Source organism: Falco punctatus (genome assembly GCF_963210335.1).
Source record: "Falco punctatus genome assembly, chromosome: 1".
NCBI lineage: Eukaryota > Metazoa > Chordata > Aves > Falconiformes > Falconidae > Falco > Falco punctatus.
In genome coordinates, this window is record NC_137580.1 from 103,579,111 (window position 1) to 103,601,057 (window position 21,947).

Below are 21,947 nucleotides of genomic sequence, written 5' to 3' on the forward strand. Positions count from 1 at the left end.
TCCTGTCTGCAGCTCTGAATCATGACTGCTGGATTCTTCCATCCCCCCTGTCATCTGCTGCACCGAGATAAACAAACATTTCCCAAGCAGAAGGCATTAAGCAGTGAAGATTCTTTAGGAATTAAGATTTGAGGGGCTCAGTTATGTCGAAATGGAATAGTGCTTTCCATGCAATGTTTGTTGCTGGTGTGACATTTTTTATTTCAGTTGAAACTAGAAGGCAGTGTTTCAATCTGAAACTACAAGAAGTGATTTCCTAGTTTTGATTTATCAACAACTTGTTCCCTCAACTCTTTTGCCTCTTTTTGGGAAGTAAGATGGCAGAGAAGACAAAAGAAAATGACAGCTGAGAAGCAGAGATGAGGTAATTCCCTTTTACTTTTTTTTATTTATTTGTTTAGGTTACTTCAGGAAAATTGAAATTATGTTGCTATAACGGATGTTTTCTTAGATCAAGAGCTGCTTCCTCTCTGAGCACCAGATACACTTTCAGGCACGTTGTATCCACCAAATCCTCATGAGCATCATTATCCCCTACCACTAAATATCCAGTAAGAATTCTAAAACCTGGAGAATGATGTCCTGTGGTTGTGTGAAGTGGGGTGCAGCATGGATGTGCAGATCTGCTGCAGGCTCCTGGCTTTGTGCTTTGCACCCTTGAGCATGCTTATCATTGAGGATGCTTTATGTGGTACTTTGCAGACGGGACTCCCAAAACACAAGTGAGCCGTTTGGAGGTAACTGGGTGTCTTTTCTCAGCGTGTGGATGGAAGGACTCCAGCCAGGCACCTGGCACTGGCATCATCTGGGCACCAGCCAGAGCGGTAGAGTTCAGATCCAGGTTTTTGGTTCAGCCCCATTCACTAATATAGGTGGTGAGTCGTGCTGCTCCAAGTAAAAATTGCACAGCAGAGCTCACTTGAAATAATTTATGACCCAGGAAGAAAAATCTGTGCTAAGAATAACTTTTAATTACATCAGGTCAGTAAATTATTCTACAGATTCATGCCCAGGACAAGTCTTGGGTATAGAAGATATATTAGCTCCGGTATGTCCACACCTAAAATCAGTGGTTTGTGTATTGTTCTCATTGAGTTCACCAACAAAAATCTCAAATGAGCACAGTAATGCTTGCGTGGTCTTAAACTGCATTTATGTTTTCTGTACTCCATCTACGGAGCACCACACAGTCTTCACCTGTTAGCAGTTGTGCTGAGGTGGGAAACCAGCATTGTCACATTCATCAGGTGGAGTGGCTTAATGAGGGAGCTGCACTTGGGTGGACTTGGACCTTTTCATCAGCCTTACATAGTTTCCTTCAGTAAGCTGAGCTTTCCACTCCATTCCAGCATGTTTTTTCATTCATTCCAGTTAGTTTCTTCGTGTGGTGTATTTTCTTACTACTACTTTGGTGTAGTTTTGGCTTCTCTCTTCACGTTTGGCAGGAATTTATTTCTACACATAAGTCAAAATAAAACAGATTTTCTTACAGAATCTTCCTAAATACAACGGTGTAAGTCTGTTGAAGGGGGGGAAAAAATAAACCACCCAATTTGCATGTTGCTTGCTAATTGTTTTTTTAGGAAGTATTAAAAAAAATGCTCTCATAACAAATGAAGGAAAGATATGTTTTAGTTTCCCAAGTAACAGTTTTAGAAAGCAATACTGCAAATGCTGTGCTTTGAGTAGTGAAAGCATCATGACTTGGGCTTTGCTAGTCATACAAAATAAACTCCAAGCGTGTGTTTATAGAACCAAAAAAAAAATACCTCCTGTGGTTATGTTGCAGGATAACTCTTGAGTATTGTAGCTTTGTTTAATCTGCAGCTTGGGAAGTCTCGACTGACAGAGTCTGACTCCAGGAAAAATAGAAATCATATCAGAATTACTAGTTAGTATTGTTTCAAACTACTGCTAATCTTACATTTGCAGCAGTAATTTGATTTGCATGGGCTCTTGTAGTCCAGACCACACAGAACTGTTCTGATGAAGACTTGAACCACACTTTGATATTGGTTTAATGAAGGCAAATACAGTAGATGCCCAGCTGACGGGTTTTTTTTTGAATAATCCTTGTTTAATTTTGCCATGTGTACTGGCTTTATCAGTAAGCTGTACTTAAGATTGGTATCTTCTTCATCCATATCCATCTAGTTATTTTTCTGTATTGCAGGTCACCCTTTTTGTGTTTTGATTTCTGTTCCTTCAGGGTGCTGATCATTTTTATATTATTCTGATCCCAGTTGTCGCAAAGCCTGAATAAAGGCTTAGATGACTTCCCCAGCTACACTAAACTAGCAAGGAGAGGGGCTGACTGATGGTCCCCCCATCTAATTTTACACAATGTAATCTGTAATTTAAACTGTCATTACTATTATTATGGATTAGACAAGACCATCATGGTTATCACGTTGGAAGTTTGGGCACAGCGCAGGCTGTAGGACTTCCCTGAATTTATGTCTGTTCATGAATACTTGCTTTCCTTGGCCACAAATTTGTTAGTTTTGTTCTGTGTTGGTTTTGAAAATTATTAACTTTCTGTAATGAACCAAACCGTGCTATCACAGTGTCTTTTTAGACGGTCCCTGATTGTATTTGCTGATGTCTCTGTCCCAGAGCTGAGCACAACTAATGACTGAAAGGAATGTTGCCACTGTCCTTTGACCATTTCTAACAGTGCTGTGACATCTTTAGTGTTTCCCTTGGTAGGGACAGTAGTGCAGACTTCATTAAACAGCTCATATGAACAACAATGCTCCTTTTAACAGGGTAGCAGCCTTCTACCAGGCTGCAGAATTAACTTGGTGTAAGAAAGGTGAACCCACTGCTTTCTGATCGGGGCGCTGAGTGAAAGTCAGCTGTCACCTATTGCAAGGGGGCTTTTTTTTGACTTTGGGGTTCAGGTAAGCTGTGTTTTCTCTGTCTCACCAAAAAGATGGCAAAGTGTTTTGGCTAACAAACAAATGTGCTGTTTAGAAAACACCAACCATTTCACTGTTTGCAATTTTCAGTGCCATTTGACTGTATAGTCTTGTAATTAGATGGTGTAAAGTACTTAACATGTTACACAAATATGTCAAAACGCATTAACAGCACAAGTGTTCTTTACTGCTTTCCTAAATACATTTCACAATATGTCGTGCTAGAATCCACCTCTTGTCGTTATTTATAAACTGCAAAGAAGTTAAGATCACCAAGAATTAGATGATTAGCATAAGACTTTATGTACTAAGAATATATATTATCATGATAATGTACAGAGTAAAGCATATAAATCCTTTCTTGTCTAAAATAAGAAGACAGCCTGGAATGAAACTCAACAAATTATGTTTTTCATATTCCCTTGGATCAACTTTCTGCTGCTGCTTCTTAATTCCCATTCAGTTCAACTGCTGCTTTGCAAACTTTTGGGTTACCTCCAGACTTTACATTTGAATGCCTTTTAGGCACTGTGCTGCTTTTGAATGGCATTTGGCCGTGGTTTCTGACTGGGGAGGCCAGCCACTCACCTGCTTCTGGGCAGGATCTTTGCCATAGAACCAGCAGCTTTGCAACCCTTTACCCTGCTGAGGCAACAATGAACTAAATAGTTTCCTTATAAATGAGAAGATGGGATTTGTGGCTTCCATTGTCTGTGCTGAACTTTTGGATGACCCACAGCAGTATTCCTGCAAACGTGTGTGCCCCAGAACCAGTGGCAGTTGTGTTCATCCCAGTATTACTGCGCTTGTGGTCTAGGCAGGCCTGGGGACTGAGTGTCTGGAGGAGACACATCTGGTGTGGACCTGCAAGTGAGGCCAACCATACGCTTTTCTGCCTGCCTTCTCCTCCTGTGGAGGCTTGAGTGCTGTTTGCAAACTGAAATGATGCTGTTGCTGCATCCTACACATGCTTTCCTGGTCTGTGCAAGCTTGGGTATTACTTCCATACACAGTGTAAGCTTTACAGTTTCAAAGATCTAATCTAATAATAGATTGGTCTACATTTGCTGCGTTGCCAGAAAAAGACATATGTTGTCAGGCAGTCGAAGTCAGCAACAGTGCTGAAGTGGAAATGTGCTGAAACACAAAGAAAGCAGAAAACCAGAAGAATCTATCTGAGATTTGGCTATTAGGAAACTAAAAATACTGTCTTCTTACATATATGCTTTCCACACGTACTTAAAGAAATACTGTTTGCCTGATGTCTAAAAATGGTTAAAGGGCAATTATTTTCCTTTCCTGGCTTTGGCGTGATAAAAGAAGATGCTGTTGGCATTCAGCTTACTGAGAACTGGTGTAAGAAGAAAGAGAAATGATTGGTATAACTTGAATGGAAGAGGCATGTGTAGTATAGCGCGGGAGAGAAATATGATATTGAGTTCCTTCTGTCATTGATGTTTCAAGACAATTTTTGAGTTGCACTTACAGTGGAAGTAGATCTTTACCGTGCTGAGGCACAGGTTTTAGGGTGAGGACTTGAGTTTCGGCAGCATGCAATGGTAAGAAAATTTTCCATGCCTTATTTTATCACACAATGTTTGCAATTCCAGTTTTTCACTTTCACATTTTCCCTGGGAAAAAGAATGCATCGTTGGCTCACAGTGAATGTGTACCACAAGAACCACTGGTGTTTGTGCTGGTGAAAAGACTCTGCTTTTGAATTCGGATGGCTGTGTGCTACTGACCTTTTACAGAATTGCAGTGAGGTGGAGACTGGGCTTTGAGATGGTATATGAAGATGTGAGGTTTTGACATATGTTCTGAGTCAGTAATTATGGGATTTCATCTGTACATATCCCTTAAATATCATCACCTTTAGATGTGTGCTAGGACAATGGCATCTGTCACAATCATACTTTTTCTGCTGGGGTCAATGTGTGCATACAGATGTGTGTTACTGTTCTGGAACAAAATTCCTCCATAAATGCTGTTCCATATCAGGAAGGATGGAGATATATATAGATATATATATATATATGTATATATATTTGTATTAACATTTCCTTTTTGGACGACCACTAGGTTCTCCCCTAGTCAGCATGCACGTGGCTCAGTCAGATAGTAGTAACAAAGAATTTTATTTCAGTGATTTGTCCAGGGAATTCATCCACTAAATAATAAATACTTGGATCTCCTGGGACCCACCTGGAGCAGCATCCCAGAAGTCCTTTTTACCCACCTTGGATATCACCCCTCGCCGAGGTAGCATCCTTGTGGAGTTACAAAGTGAAAGCAAAAAATTGGGGTTGCTACTGTTTTCTGCTTCTCTTGGCACTACTCCTGGAGACAGTTGAGTTAGTAAATGTGGCTGTCACAGTAGCTATTACCAATGACACAAAACAATTAAGTTGTGGTTTCTGTTGTGGCGGGGCCACTTCTGTATTTTATAGAGATATGTCTGTGCTAGGAGGGAGAGTGTCATGCTTGATTGTCGTGACGGATGCTTCCAGGGAAACAGGACGAGTCTCTGAAGACAGGTTGTCTAGTACTTTCCATTTACATGAAGTCCTGTTGGTTACATGGCAGGTCACTAATAGAGCTGCATGTTGTTTCCTCTAGCTTTTCTGATGAGGTGAGGGGGAGGGCAGCAGCCATCTCATTTTTTTTCTCCCTGTTGTTTTTGGAGAGGATAGCTGCAATCTTGGTTCTTTTCAGCCAGTCGGAAGAATGCTCAGGCCAGTTTTCAGTCTGAGTCCCAAATCGCGTGATTGCTTCCATTTTTGGATGTCTTGAGCCACCAGCATGGAGATCCTGGCTTTTAGAGGTCCTGAAAACTTTGGGACACAGATGCTCAGCAGTGCTGAGAAGCCCTGGTAGTCCCTGGTTGCTGAGTCCTGCTGATCTGTGCTCCATGCAGGAATTACACTGTGAAGACACTGTGAAATTTGGGGGCCTTAGGAACAATCTTTTTTTTCCCCAATAGTTGAAATATTTTCTGTAGATCACCTCAGATAAATCTGATAGTGTTACAGTATAAAACTTGCAAAGCCTTGTGGTGTAAAACTGCAAAATCCTGCTCTTTGGTCCTTAAAGACACAGGCTCTTCCTGCTGCACCCAATTTGGCTTCACAGAAGGAAAAAGTTCTCTTGTGGCTTGGGCAGCAAACACAGTCCATGTGCTCTGGCATGTTCCTGGAGGGGCTGGGAGCCCTGCTGGGGCAGGGGAGCCAGCCAGCACTGTACTGATGCTCAACAAGTGCATGCTTTGCTGAAGGTGAAAATGAGCTTGCAAAATGTAGTGCAAACCTTCCTGCCGTGCTGGGGACTAACTGGATAGATGCTGGAGTAAGTTTTTTGTTTGGGGTTTTGTTTTGGTTTGGTTTTTTTAGTAATGTTGCTGTAGACATTGATGTGTCAGGGAAAAAAAACTTTTCAACTATATGTGGTGTTAAACCTTAAGGCTGAGGCTTTTTTTTTTTTGTTTGTGTGCCTACAGTGGAAGAATCCCATGTCACATTTGTTTTGTGTCTCATGTTAGAGGTGACATTGTGCTCGGTGCTGAATGAGATGGAGAGGCTGCGCTGCACATGGCCTGCGGTGTCAAAAGATGAGCACGGACTGGAACAGAGGCAGTAGGAGATTGAGAGGGGGAAAGCTCAACCTTGCGTTCATGTGCTTGATAGCCACGACCACTTGTCTCCTCGCCTGGGACTCCCCAGGGAAGGGAGGCATCTACCAAGGGAAGGGGCAAGGACCAGCAAAGGAAATTGGGATGCTGTCTGCTGGTGGGAAAAGCTTCTGAAACAGCAAGAATTGATACTGGGGCTTGGTTGAGTGATTAGATGTCAAACCTTGACAAGGCAAGAAAGTTCAGCGGGCAGATAGGGAAGACGGGTGCGTGTCTGAACTGTGGGAAGGCTTTTGGAGGGCGTTGGAGCGATCAGTTGGTGAGGAAAAATTTCTGCCCTAGGTAGTGCTGTACAGCAGGTCTTGGGCTGTGATGGGAAGCCTTAAGGGATATGGTAATTAAGAAAAGTAACTAAGAACTAAGTCATAAAAGTAATAAGTGTTTTACCAGCTCCATTGTGCATAGCCAGGCAGCAGGGAATGTGGGTCACGCAGTGCGAGTGGCTGAGCCAGGAATAAAATCCAGGTCTGTTAATGCCTCAGGCCTCTCCATAAACACCAGACTGTGACTCTTTCTTCCAGCACAGCCTGGGTGGGAAGGGATCTCCGTTTTAGGGGAAAGACCAGGCTCCACTCAGTCCAGTGGCTAATCATGTTCTCCTGTTTGCCTCTACCAGGTGCAAATTCTTCAGCCTCACGGAAACCCCAGAGGACTACACCATCATTGTGGATGAAGAGGGCTTCCTAGGTAAGTGTCAGCATGTGCCACTTCGGTATCCAGCCTGGGAGTGGAGGAGGAAAACATGTCATCTCTCACTAAGATTATAAACCAAAGTGTTTGTAAAACAGGTCTGTTTGTCAGTGCTAGTAGTACAGCTGTGAAAGGTGCTTTGATCACTTAAGCATGCTGTCTCTGCCGCTGTGCTGTACAAGGAGTTTCACACATGGAATATGAATATATTTTAATGCTGGGAGAAGAGCACACACAAGTCTTAAAGAGCAGCTCAAGTGTATTTGAAAAAGCAAAACCATCTGTATATCATTGTATTAAAATGAGCTGGCCTTTGTCCCCAGACCTCCAGGAGCACACCACATCTTGCGTCTCTAGCTTGTTCATCTAGCCTCTCTCTTTAAAAGGAGCACTTGAAGATGAGTAGCTCATGTCATCCCCGCAACCATTGCTGTGGAGTTGCGAATCAACTCCTTTGGCTCATCACTGAAAGCTGTGATTTATCTCCCTTTCTTACACCCAGTTCTCTCTGTACGGCATGTGCCGTCTTTGCCTGTGGTGGCTGAAGGTCTCTCAGCCTGTGTCAAAGGTGGAGTCAGCTGTGTGTCGAGGAAGGTGGTTGGTATGTGCTTGGGAGCTGCAGATGCTTGGGAGCTGCAGATGCTTGGCATTGGGCAAGTGCTGATGAAGGGAATGGTTTGGCTTTGGGGATGGAAATAGTCGGTAATCACATTTATCATGTGCAGAGGTTTTGTTTGTAGCAGTGTTATTGAGGTGGTGGAACGCAGAACTGTTGTGCAGCTATTATTATTTTTGTTCAGTCTCTGCTTTCTGTGGTTGGAATTAAAAGTCTACACATTTTACCAGTTTGGAGAAAATTCATTAAATTAGGAAAAAAGAGGGGTTTGTTCCTGAATAGGAATTAACTGTCGAGTAGCTACTTGTGACACTGTAGTATTCAATGGGTTTGTAATATCCAAACACTAAGGAGAAAATTGGAAACTATACCATCTTTATTTAGTACAGAGTTAAAGTTTTATAATCGAGAGCATTGCTGAATTATTCCCCTTTCTGTTTCAGTACTCATAAACATAGAATAGAATAAATTACTGTATTTTAGAATGCTACAATGCTGGCTAAACGTTTTCGTAAAATAATCACTAGGTTGACAACAGGTGAATGGGTCTTCACAGCTATTGCTGTTTGTAATTTGGGAGTTGTGTGGTTTGATTGGAATTGTGCGTTACGGGTTCTGCTTTTGCTCCCAAAAGAGGAGGTGACATACATGTCTGTACTGCCAGAATATCTCTTGTTGCATTGGTTCAGGGGACATATGCATCTAAATTTTATTACTACTGTCAGGAGTATCAGCTTTTTTATTATCAGTGGCAGCTGGGGGAAATTGATTCAAGTTTGGTTTTGCCATAATAGGATGCAAAGCCTCCCTCCGAGAGCTTCATTTTAAGAGACAAGTCACCAAAGGAGAAGGTTTGGTTTTTTTTCCAAGGACCATAGCACATGGCAGAGCAAGAAACCTAGAGATTCCCATTTCAAGGAGGGATTCTGCCACTGAACTGTGCTGTCCCTGCAGATTTGCCATGCTAGGGGCATGCTCATCTCCAGCATCACATCTGTGTCTGTGACGTCCATGGCAGTCACGTCTCTGCCCAGTTGGCACAAGGCAGATTCCTGAATTCAATCACTGGTGGCAAGTTTGGATTGCAACCATCCCCATACAGCCTCTGGCAGCCGTGCTGCTATTTATCTCACTGGAAATTATTCCAGCTTGAAACAAAGGTAAGCTCAAGCAAGTTGTTTTTTTTCATCTGTAGTGGGAGAACTGTGTTGCAGTGTCTGTGCCACTGGGTGTACTTGGAGCAAATCATAGCCAGACCGGTGTCCTGGAGGAGCTGGGTGTCCCACTGCTGCCCCAGGTTATCTCTGTGAACCAGACAGTGCTGCTGCACTTCAAAGCAGCAGTCCTCTCTGCTTGGACCACTTGGACTTTGTCACCTTGGCTATCATAGGTGCATGAATTTACCACTGATAGTTACAGTACCCATTGTAGCTTCTGTTGGGCTATGGTTTTGGTAGCATATAACATGCCTTTTTTTCAAATGCACTGCATGCACTTGAGGTGTTAAAGCAGAGCTTTGCAGGAGAAAAGATCACCTTCCAGGCAACGCAGGGGAAGGAAGGAGCACGCTAAGGCCATCCTCTACTATGGCATGACATGGAAGCCACGTGCAAAGCCCAGCGTGGGTAGTGGTGTCGTGGAGCTGGCAGCCACATCACCTTTGCTTTGCTTTTTGTGAGGCAGTGACGATCTGCCGGCAAGACTTGTATGCTCTGCACACTGCTAACTCTCCTAACGTAGCCCCCATGCCCTTTGGGTTTGTGTGCAGCCCATGTTCTTTCGGAGTTCTCATCACCACATCCAGAGCTTCCTCTCAGTGTTAGCCCTGACCGCAGTCTCCACTTGTTGCTCCATCCCTCTTCCTCATCTGCATATGCTGTAAATTTCTCACGATCGGAAGGAATTCGGGATCTACCATCGAGGAGGTGGTGAAAGGGCTCTGCTTCGCTCCCTGCTTGCCCCCACAGTCTGGCTGTAAATGTCTCAGGAAGAGGAATCTCACTTGGCCTTTGTATAGCATGTAATCAGCCCATGGGCTTGGACAGGATCAAAATCTGTTAAGAACTGCGGCATCCCACTGTCTTGCAAAAACACCACCAATCCCGTCTGCCTCAAGTGCTTCGGCTGCTTCTTGACCGGACTAGTGAGGTGCCAGGTTGGGTTCAAGAATTACAGAGTAAATCTTCACATTTGGTGAACAGTTTAAGTCGCCAGTCCAGCAGCAAGTGACTTCATCTTTCCTCTCCAGGTAACTTTTGTTCTTGCAGTGCTGAACAAACTCGGTGTAAGACTCTGAAGAACAGGCTTTTCTGTGTGGAAAATTAGGACTGACCTTTCTCAGGCACCTGTCTGAATTTTTGCTGCAGCAGCAGTGAGAAGGTTGACCTGTTAGCTGGCATCTCTCCTGTTCGCCAGGCCCCTTCTCCTGCATATCACAAACAGCACTGAAGGGAAAAGAATAGGCTGGAGAAATGCTGGCGCTTTCAGCAGTCCCTGAGGTTAACACTTCAAACATACTGACGTGCAGTAATCATTCTTAACTGGTTTGTCAAAAAAATAATCCTTAGGCTTGTTGCCCTGAGAGTAGCGATTGAATCTGGCTGGTAAAGAAGTCATTATTTCTTCTCCCCAGAAAACGTCTGCGGTGCAAAGCCGTAACCTGCTTAAGCATTCATCGTGCTGGAAGGGAATGGCTACAGCCTAATTCTTTGCTTTAATTCCCCAGCAGTGAGGTGGGGATTATATCTGCACAGAACCTTGTTTGTTCCAGTAGCCGTTTCTCGGGCTTTGGCCTGTTAATGAGGAAGAATTTTATTCAGCAAATAACGTGGGGACAGTGCACAGAAAGCTCTTTTCCTGGCCGGTACTGGGATGAATTAGCAGGAGTTTGGCCACGGGCCCTCCTGCGTGGAGACAAGTGTCTCAAGTGTCTCAGCTACTGGGGTGCTGGGACAGCCATGTAAAATTCCCTGCATTTGTCAGCTGCTGTGCAGCCAGAGTGTGGCAGAAAAGTCAAGCGGCTGCTGCTCCCTGAAATGCAGGAATATTTGTTTTGAGTTTGGTTTGCCTTTTTTTCCTGAGGTCTGGCTGAAAGCAGGAGCTGCCTGTGCATGATGCAAACGGGCCACAGCCCCGATGTTCTCTGCGTGGTCTGTCCCTTTTTCAGAGGGGCAGCAAGGACAGGCTCCCTCTGTCTCTGGGCAGGTGCACCAGGAGGAGGGCTTTTAGCCTGCGGTCTCACTGGTCCCAGTAGTCTCCAGCCATCAAGGGCTTTAGCTTTCACACACTAAAAGGAAAGCACATGCCAGCACACCTGGAGGTAGCCGTGCCTTTGGAAACCCTGTTTCTGTGCACCAGGAAGCAGTTGCTGATGTTGCAGTCCTGCCCTGAAGATGCCATCTGAATAAAAGAGTGGGGTTTGGTGATAACGATGTTCCTCCAGAGGCAGTCCCAACAGCTATCACATCGCAGCTTCTGTGCCGTGTATCCAGAGAGGCTTTTATCGGAGGTAAAGGGGCAGTTTAGGTATTTGGTTTGTTTTCATTGTCCTTTTTCTGTTCCTGGCTTCTCCAGCTGGTTTGTCTGCAGTCCTGTTCATCCTTTTTTCTCTGAGAAGTCCACTGTGATGTTTAGCGATAGCTCTGCTTGGGTAGCTTTCCATGAAACGCCATCCATGTAGACTCCCATTTTACAGCACTTCTCTAATTGCACAGCACAGTGTGAAATGAAGAACCAACGCTCTCCCTCAACCACTTTTACTCTCTACAAGCCTGATGAAGGAAGAGCCCATCCAGTGTCATTTGTGTAAGTTGGTCCAGTTGCATGGAGGTGGGAGGTGGCAACAGTTTACCCTCAGGTATTTCTTTGTTTCAGTATCCACTTGAAATGAAGGCGAACTGTTTGATAAGGACCTTCCCAGAATCACTATAACTGGGACCTGGCTGTGTGCTAAGGGAAAAGGAGCTCCTCTGTACCGTCATTCCTATGGCAAGATAGTCTCTTTGCACCTAGAAGGCAACAGGTTCTATACTTTTTGAGTTTCTGCTCTGCTTACGATGGAAAGAGGAGTCACCCTTTTTGAGACCTCTTGCAGCGCAGTGAATGGAGTTTGGAGGCTTCTTTCTCTACTGGGGGGACAACCCCTAGCCTGTTGCTGCCCTGACCTAGCTCCCTTTGTGGCCGTGGCAGCTGTTGAATTGCTCCATGAACGTCTGCAGAAATGGAGTCTGCGACAGTGTCACCCAGGTGAAGCTGTCCTGAAGATGGAAAATTGTAAGGCAACATGTTGCTGCAATTTTCCAGGTGAGATCACTGCCTTCCCGGCCTCGGCACTGGGTTCATGTTCTGTGCATGCAGTCTTTTCTTTGTAGGCAGTGAATGTATCACAGAAGGGGAAAAGAAAACAAATGCTGGGGTCAAGAGAGGAGTGAATCCTTGTGATTTCCAAGTTGGTAAACGTGTATTCTAGCTTCTGGGAAGCTGGGAGTCAGTAAGGGGACCACATCACCTTCATGGACTCTGGTCTTCTGTATCTTAGAACAGGCAAGCCCATTTCATGTAGGTAGCTGCAGTCAGCAGCCCTTACATCCTGACAGATCTCCTCTGGATTGGAACCAGAGAGGAGAGACAAATTCATTTCAGTACTGAAGCAGTGGTGGGAAACATCTGCTCTGGTGCAGGTACCCGGTGTGAACACAGAGCAAGACTCTTGGTCTCCCCACACGGAGGTTCATCTGCAAGATGGAGGTGGCAGTCCTTCCTTTAACCTTCTTTGGCTGCTCAGTGTGGCTAGTAACTTCTCTAAGGCCAGAAATCTGTGCATTTACAGTTTTCAGAATGAGGAAGCTCCTCATCTGAGTTCATACTTCACAATAAATTGCCCAGTACATTAAGAATAATGGAACTACTTGAAAAATCTAAACTAGTTAGAGTGGCAGAGAGATTTTGTCAGAATTCATAAAATGTTGACCTCATTCTAATAAAAGGAAAGGATAAAAAGAAAAAAAGCCCTCTTGCTGGCAGTGCTTTATTTTGATAACCGCCATCTCAGACAACCTGTTCCCTATCTGACCTTGGATTCAGGGCCATCATATGCTTTAGTACCACACTGAGTCCCTTTTTCAATAACATCAAAATGGTAAATTGCTTTCAATGTCCTCTCTCTCATCCTGTATATAAAGTGGGCAAGAAATCAGCTTATAAATAAGTGCAAGCACAGAACCCATCTAGCTGGGAGCAATCTGTAACTTTATTTAAAGATACAGAGAAGCAAGCACATAGATGAATTTATTTTTTTATTTTTTTAGTATTTCTTCTATAACTATTTCTCCTTTAATTTTTTATTGCCCACTGACTAGGCCTTTGTATCTCAGGCACAGTGGCTTAATTTGCTTGCTGACATTTATAGCGCTGAATTCCTTTCCCTGGACCGCCAGGAGAGCCTTCTGGTTGCTAGGCAGAAGATGTTTTTCTCCATTAAACACGTGCACAATCGCTCTCTTATGGATCTCTGTATTGACCAGGCTACGTTGTGTCTGTGGTTTTCAGGTTTTTTAAGTAATGTGGTATTAATGACCTAAATGATGGGGATTTGACTATTGGCTAATTAGAAGTATGTGCTTGGTTGGGGAGGTTTTTCTGGCAGTGCATGTATGCTGATACAGATCAATAAACACATTGGGGGGCTGTGTTTATATGGGATTTCTACCCTCTCCCAAGAGGTGCTAGGGTTTGGTAGTTAAAGCTTTTGGGGGAAGGGAGGGAAGGATCAGAAGTATGTAATATTCCAAGGTCTGGTTTGTGTCACCTGGGGAAAGGAGCACTTAAAGCTCATAAGTGAGTGGGTTTGCAAATTTTGATAGCACATATTATTCCTTATATTTGTAACCTGGCTCGTAAATTCTTCTGGTCCATTTTCTCTGCTTGCTCCTATTTAAAGAAATACTGCGTAAATAATACATATTTTTCGCTGTTTCCTCCAGCAGATGGGTGTGTATCAATATCTATTTTTGTTTCTCAGCCTGTGGTGAGAAAGCCCAGACATCTCTTCCTGAACCACTCGACTGGCCATGATTTCCTCCTTTAAATTTATTACGTCTTGTCTGCTTCCTAGCACTTTCCAAAGTCTGAGATAGATGAGCAGATAGATACCATGGCTTACTCTTACCAACCTGCTGTCATAAATGCAGGACCGAGAAAAGCTTTTCTGGCTGAAATGACAGAACGGTTCACTGAAATTTTAGGTTGGTCTCAAAAAACCAAGATGCAGCTCGACAGAGAAGTAGCAGTCCTGCCTGTTTGTTTCACGACAAGGCATCTGTCTGTTTGCTGTTCCACTGGTGCATTTCTGTTGGGGTTTTTTTTTTTCTTAAGGCAGGGCTTGAGGGGAGTTGGTGGCTTCCATTGTTTGCCCGTGTCTGGAGCTAACCACAGTCTGCCAGCTTGGTGGCTAATGCCAGGGTAGCTAATGTGCACCCCGTGGCAGGGAAGGGACAAGGCCAATACGCTCTGTAAGACCTTTTGAAGCATTTCTGTACCATAGTGCTGGTAGGACCATAATTTGTGATCTTTTCCTACTTTTTAAGTCAATGTTAGGTGGAGCACCCTGTGAGAGACGAGGCAGTGCTGTTACACCCCAGCACAAGGAGAACTGTGGGAAATGAACCCCTTTTCCCAAGGCTGAAAACATTCAACATCAGTTCCCAAATTTGCTAATTGTGAACCTACTTTAAGTTTCCAGCCATACTTTTCTCAAGTTCATGACCCGACGAGGAAGTGGATTTCCTCCGCCTTGGCATCTCATAAATGCTGTGACCTTAGTCTAGAAAAGGTGAGACTACAATAACCTTCCAGAAAAGTCTGTCATCACCTGCAAACAGAGAAAACAGTTCTTCTGTGGTAATCCCTTGCAAAATGCCAGCACAGGGCACTCCCCAGGGCTGGTCTCTGAGCAGATTTGCCAGATTTTCTATTCAGTGCAGGAGGTGGAGGCCTCCATGCCTCAGGTTTAGCCAAGGCTCAGCAGTCATTCATGAAGGTGAGAATATTTCTGGCAGGTTTGTAGTATCCTCCTGGTCAAGTGAGGAGGGAAACTTACGTCCTGACTGTACCTACACAAAAGCTCTCAGGCAGAGATGGCAAGCTTGGTGCCCAAAAACTTCACCAACTTTATTTTCTGCTGATGCAGTGATCAGTCTTTTTCAGCTTTCTGTCGGGTTAGTACAAAGTCTCCTGGGCTCACAAGGGATCAAGGGTAGCTCTTGTAATCCCAGTGCAACGTGTCTTGTTGCTTGGTTTTCACTAGGATCAGTTGAGTTCCTTGTATCTAACTGGAAGTGCAGGGTGATGAATGTGTTTTGACTCCAAACCAGCAGTTCTCCTGAGGGGAACGGGGGGAGGCTTGATGCTTTCAGCTAACTTGTGCAGTTGAAACAAAGAGGGGACATTCTTGCCTTTGCATGACACACTGGCCAGCCACCATCTGATAGTGACGGAAAGTCTCTTTCAGGTTCCTGGAAGGGCTGCCTGTTGGGCAAAGGAGCCTTTCTCAAGTGAGCAGCTTTGCAAGGTGAAGAAACAGGGAGGCAGGGCAAAACGATGAAGTGCCCAGATCTGCTGCAGGCTTTTCTGTTTGACCTTGGACAGGTATCTCATTGTGTCTCAGTTTCCTCATCTGAAAAATAGGGATAATCCTATTAAATCATCTCATAACGGGCCTTATTAAGATAAATCAGTAAACATGTAGAAATACTTTGATAATGTAACAGGCAAGGGCCATGATAAATAATAATTGCAGTAGCCTCTGTCCCACAGGATTCACTTTTACCATGGGTACCCTTGCAGGCCTACTGAATAAATCGCCTCTCTAGCAGAACAGCAGATTGGAGATTAGGGTGGAAAAAAAATACCCTTTTATGAAAGAAGTTGCATAATCTTTTTAAAATCTCATATCTTAGTGTTTAATCTTGCACAGGATTAAGTCTCACAACATCAAGGTTATAGTCATACAGCGGTTAGGAGTTTTATGGCTCCATCTTCAAGTCTTGTTTGAAATGTAATTATTTGCTCTGCTCTGTCAGTCTGGTGAATAGTCTGAAATGTGATTTGGGAAAAAAAAAAAGAAGAAAAAAAGATTCCTTGTGTTATTTTGTTTGAAAATACAGAAGGAATTGGAAATGGGAGTCCAACTCCATCGGTTTCTTTTTTTTTATTGCCTTTTATTTCTGTGTTTTTCGTTTTTTAGTGAAACACGCTGTCAGCATCCCCTTGCTGGCAGTCATCTGAGCCATCAGCATTGCCTTCAACTGGCTGGGCTATCGCAGATTCTGCGAGCAAAGCCTTTGGCAAGAGTGTTTGAAACACAGGGAAAGTTTTGTCAGGAAGTGGGAAATCTGCTGATTTCTGCAGTTCCTCTCCCCTGATTATCCGAGGTAAAGCATAGCGAGTGGGTGAGGAGAGTCCGGCTGGGAGTGATGCTTTCCTGGCAGGGAGCAAAGCGTCATGATCGACAGGTTGGGAAGGACCCAGCTCCCAGTCATGGCACAGGGAGGGCACTGAAGTCAGTACACTCAGGACAAGATACACCTGTGTCCATGCTCTGAACACATCTTGAGCCAAACTTTTAATCTTCATTTTAATCACTAAAGAGAAAAGCCAGTTGCTGCTCCCTTCTTCCCTCTCACAAGCAAACACTAGCTTTTGGAGCTTGGATCTGGTTTTGATTTTCCAGGTTTGCTCATTATTAGTGGTGCGTTATCCCGTGAAGAGGAAGGAAGAGAACAGCCTGATTTCCTCAGAGCAGACTGGAGCCTAACCTGGATTTGTCTTCCTAACCCAGTTCTCCAGTGAGAGTGGACATAATGATTATTTTTGGAATCTACCTTACCATGTTCCACGTTTTTAGCCAAACATAACAATGATGCTTTGTTTTTGGAGTGTATTCATACTTCCTGTCTTATGATACCCCTGTGAGGTAAGAATTAGTATTTTTCTCCCACATATGAGGAAACTGATAAAAAGGAGACCGAATGATTTGTTTCAAGTCGCATCCATGCTTTGTGGGACCGATCAGGTTTTGCCGTAACTACAAGCCCAAATTGCCATCTACTTGTCTGCACTTCAAGACCAGGCTTTAGTTACCGCTGTATTCCAAAGACTTGGGGATCTGTTCTAAGACAGTGCTGTGAACCCACAGTTTTCTAGCGACCCCCCCGCAGTCCGTGGTGAGTCGCTTGCCCCTCTGTGCCCACAGCCCCACGGAAGCGTGCTATCGCGTTGGAACAACTTCTACATTATGACTTGGCCGCCTTGTGCAATGCTGTTTCTTGCTAAGTCAGTGTCTGGCCTGGCAAGAACTTGCCTCCTTGCTCTTTGACTCGGACTGTTGCTGTTAGTCTGAGGTTTTGTGTTTCTCACAGGAGAAATCACAAGTAGGAAGCTAAGAAAGGAGGCCACCATAAACGTATTTTCTAAATGGACATTTTTGTGCTTTTCACATGACTGCGCCAGTCTCATTGGAAATGCACTCCTCCTTTTTGTTTACTTTTTAAAAAGTCACTGTAAAAGTAGAACCAGGTTAGTTTTTAAATTGCTGTCAGTTTAAAGGGTACAGGGACTGCAAGAGGAGAAGTAATTGATTGAAAATGAGATGAAAGGAGTGGTTTCTGTGTAAGCATTTCCTTTTATCAGTCCCTGATTGCTCTCTTAGTGGACACTTGCACTGAAGGTCTTTCCTCAGGAGGTGCCGATGATTTAAGTGAAGAGACAGCAGTGCCTGTGCATACATCTGGATTTGCAAGTCCTCGGTCTCTAAAGGGCTAGCACATCGGCCCCTCCAAAGGGCTGGTGGTGTGTTATCCTATGGCTTGACAGAAGAGCATAGTTGCGTGCCCCAGTCAGATGTTTCGTCCCTTGGAAAGCAGAGGAGCAACTTGTCAGAATCAGGATTTCAGAGCTAGACTATGTGTTTGTACAGCTTCATTTAATTCCAAGTTACCCTTGGGTTATTTAATTTCCTGACAGCTGCAAAAACAGTGTTCTCAGATAACAATGGCCTCTAATTAGGCAATGTGCCTAAAATGGGAGAATGTTTTATTTGACCATGGCACCAATATTTTGTATGCAGCTTACAGATGAGAAAGCCGAGTGAGTTGCATTTCCAGCTTCGCTTGGCAGAGATGTGTCTATCTTGTGATACTCGATGCATAATGCTAAAGGCATGCCCGCGCTTCTGCCCCTGTGGTTAAAACGCTTCTCATCTTTTTGGACTGTGTCATCAGTAAATCTGTCTTTCAGCTGTAACCACCTTCCAGAAATATGTTTTATCAGCACAGCAAGACTAACAGGACTTGCGCAGCTGAGGCTGCAGAGCGTTTGAGACACACAGGCAACAACAGAGCGTATGGGATTTACCTGTAGTCGAGGGTTGTGGCTTCTGGGGGGTTATATTACACTGCAGAGTTGCCCATATGTTACTTTTATGGCTCATGCACTTAGTACACAATCAGGCAGTGACAGAAATAAATATACAAGTCAACTATTCTTCCAAATCATTTATTCAATTTGGAAAGGGTGTTAGCATCAGGTTTTGTTAATTAGATCCTGACTCATGATTTGTGCTTATGGAAGCTTTATGCATTGGGCTGTACAAATTGATGATGTCTGAATTCCCTCCTGTGACAGCAGGAAGTGGTTGTTCGGGGGTCCTTCTCCTCTAATTCTTAGACTTCCCTTGAAGTTTTGAATCTAAAAGAAAATAATTTTTTTCTTTTTCACTGTTCTACTCCCTATTTCAATTCCTTTCCAGAGCTCACAAATCTGACAGTTCCCATACCAAGTCCTCATCACTGCAGAGCTTTACACTCTTTCTTTAAGGTCCTGTTGATATAACCATGATGCAAAATTGTAGTTCTGATAAATTCTGATGCCTACTTAAAAGTTTTGCAACCTTAATTAGGTGTTTGCTAATCTGCAGTTGGAGCTTACCACTGCCTTTCAATTGGGCAGCCTTCACATGCACGTCCTGTACCACTGAACCACAGGTCTCTTTTGAAGGTTTCTGGTATGGATTCTGTACATCCATTTGCTTTTAGGTGACCAATCCCGCACAGACGCAGTAATATAATGGGGGAGAGGTTACTGCATCAATTGCAGTGTAGAATAACAGTGAAAATTTACTGCCTGCATTAGTCTGGACTTACCCAGTTCTGTTGAGACGCTGATCTGTTTGAAAAAACTGGGGATGTCAGCTCAGACCAGCTTGTGGCTAAATGAGCAGTGCCCCGCGGGTTGTCCTCTGTCTAAGATCTGCAAGGCTAGGAGAGGAGCCAGAAAGTTTGTATTCTTCCTTCCCCACTATAGTTCCCCACCAGTCAACAACTGCGGGATTCCTAAATTACAGGTGGAATCCTTATTACCGTATTTAATAGCTTTCAGTATACCAATCCACCACAAAGTTGTCTCAGCCCCTTTTGAAGCCTCTTCATTCTTCCCATCTCCATGACATCCTCTGTCAGCACGCGCAGCCGTGTGCGTGCCGTGTGGATTTGTACTCCAGATCCTCTAAACCTGCTCGCGGATAATGTCATCGGGATTCAGGTGCTGTTTGTTTGCATTGTAGCATCGTGATGCCTGTTGTCTTATTCACAGTTCTCCTCCCAACAGTTCTTAAAGATGTTCAAACATCTACTTGATGTTCATCCACAGTGTCTCCACTTAGGAAAGGGGGTGAACAGAGCCTTAATAAAAATATAAAATAATAGGGGCCCCTGGCAGGACCTGTGTTAAAAGTCCCTTCACTGAGAACTCACTGTTTATTGCTGTATTTCTTAGAATTCCATCAGAAGGTCTTCACTTTCATTCCATTCTATTAAGGAAGTAATGATAAAGTTTGTAAGACAAATTCTGCCTTTTGATAAGCTTTTCACAATATATTTTCCCTTAAAATCCTGTCTCTGAGAACTATACTACAGTTATAGTAGGTTTTCTTTTTAGCAGAAAAAAATCCAGTTGATTTTCTCGTGGTAGAGAAGAAAAAGATTCTAAAATACAAACACTTCATCCCCAGAAGACAAATGGAAAGAATCACAGTATATTTGGGTACATACCTCCTTTTCTCTTCTTCCCCCTCCTCCTTATACACATACCAGTGTATCAGTTTGCATCACATCATTTTTTCATCCGAAATCCTGTCTCTAGGAACCTAGTTCAGGTATAAGATACTATTTACAGTGGTTAACTTCCTTCAGAGTAGCGTAAAAACTCAAGTTTATTTTCTTCCATAATCCCTCTCCAAGCTTTCTGCACACCATCTAGGCAAAAAGTGGTAAATGTCCCCAGTTTTGCTTTGCATGAGTTTTGTCCATTTCTTTTGGGTTCACTTTTGCTGGGATTTCCATCACCATGTTCTACCAAAACATCCTCGTGTTCATGTTACAAGATTTACCAATCCCTTTTCAGTTCCAGCTTCCTGACTTCCACATTTATTGAATTTTTGAAGTTGGAATGAACTGTATCTCCGCAGTCACAGTCTGCATCTGACGTTTGAGTTGGTTTGGGAGTACGTGAAATTGCAGTTTCGTAAGATGTGAGAGGTGACTTCTGGAGGGCTGGAGGTGTCAGCAGCACTGGGCTTGTGGGTGGCATGTCCTTGGAGGGTCCCCATCAACCTGATTTCTTTATCTTTGTATCTTGCACATTGCTAAGCAGATTGTAAGTGCTAAAACGGTAATCTCTGGAGTCCTGCTGAAGTAACCGTGCCTGCGAGGTATTTATTTCATAGTTGTTTTTCTCTTCTGCTTCCCTGGGCTGGGGTAAGGTGTTTATTTACTGAAACACTTTGAGCTGAACTTGTGTAATTAAGAGTTGCCAATCTATATATAGAGATATATACATGTGCATATATATAATACCTGTGTGTACATATATGTATATACCTATATTTGTATATGTATATATTTATTCAGGGGTGTAGAAGGGGATTAAACGCAAACATTTTTAGCTGTTCTTTTTCAGAAACTTGTCCCGAAACTCTAGCTGAAAACTGAGAAGTGTATTGGATTTTCAAGCTTTAACGTGTCTAGTGAGAGCATCTGCCAGGACTCGGTGGCCCAGGACCAAACAAAGGATTTCTGGAGTTTGTGAATTAAATAGGCACTTCACACACAGACATGGACATCTGTAACTGATGGCAGTCTGACAGAGGAGGGTGTCCTCAGGAGCTAGGTGGCAGGTTGTGTCCTGATGTCTGAGTACTGCTGGCTTACAGCTGATACCCTCAGTGATACCAGGTTTTAGGTTTGGTTATTTATTTTAAAAAAAATAAAATAAAAATTTAGAATCGAGCCTTCAGAGATGTGGGATGAGGCTTTATGTGGGTCATCATGTGGATGAGCCTCTGGTGGATGTCTGTTTTGGCATTTCAACCAGTGAACAAAAAATAAAACAGCCCCTTGAACAAGCTCTCTGCTGTTTGCAGAGGACAGGTGTGCCTGCTCCGATGGATGTTTACCATGTCTCTTCGTGCTCTAAACAGAAAAGAGATCACTTTCCCCCGAAATTCATTTTTAGAATTTGTATAAACAAATTTTTAACCTAGATGAATACTCCAACATGCCACTGTGTGCCTGGTTTTAGTGGCTTGTATGTACCTTTACAAGGGAATGTATTTATGTGTCCAAGAATCAAGGACAATCCATGCCAGCTTCTCAGATTGCCTCCCAGTTGGATGAAAGGAAAACCACAAACTGAAACCAGTTCGCTTTCAAAAGTACAACCTGTGTCTCGTAAACATGAAGTTCAAAGGAACTGCAGAGTACATTTCACCAGCCCCAAAGAAAAACACTCTTGAGAACAGGAGGTTTAATAGCAATGCTCTCGGTGGAGCAAAGGCTGCACCTTTAAGGCATCATTAAGTTATCTTGTTATTTTGCCTCTACATGATACAATTTTGAAGCACATACTTGGACAGCTGTCAGCTATGCCTTGATATATGGAGTAGGATGCACCTGCTTCGTTTTAAGCGTTTTAAGCTGGG

At 43.6% G+C, this 21,947-nt stretch overlaps 1 protein-coding gene across 2 annotated transcripts in view; it reads left to right on the forward strand.

The window, feature by feature from the left end:
• Positions 1-21,947, forward strand: part of CASTOR2 (cytosolic arginine sensor for mTORC1 subunit 2) — a 151,775-nt gene that overhangs the window by 86,527 nt on the left and 43,301 nt on the right. For both annotated transcript variants that reach the window (XM_080365139.1, XM_080365140.1), the window contains exon 2: positions 7,226-7,296. In XM_080365139.1, the coding sequence (XP_080221265.1) occupies positions 7,226-7,296 (71 nt within the window). The remainder of the gene's footprint in view (positions 1-7,225; positions 7,297-21,947) is intronic.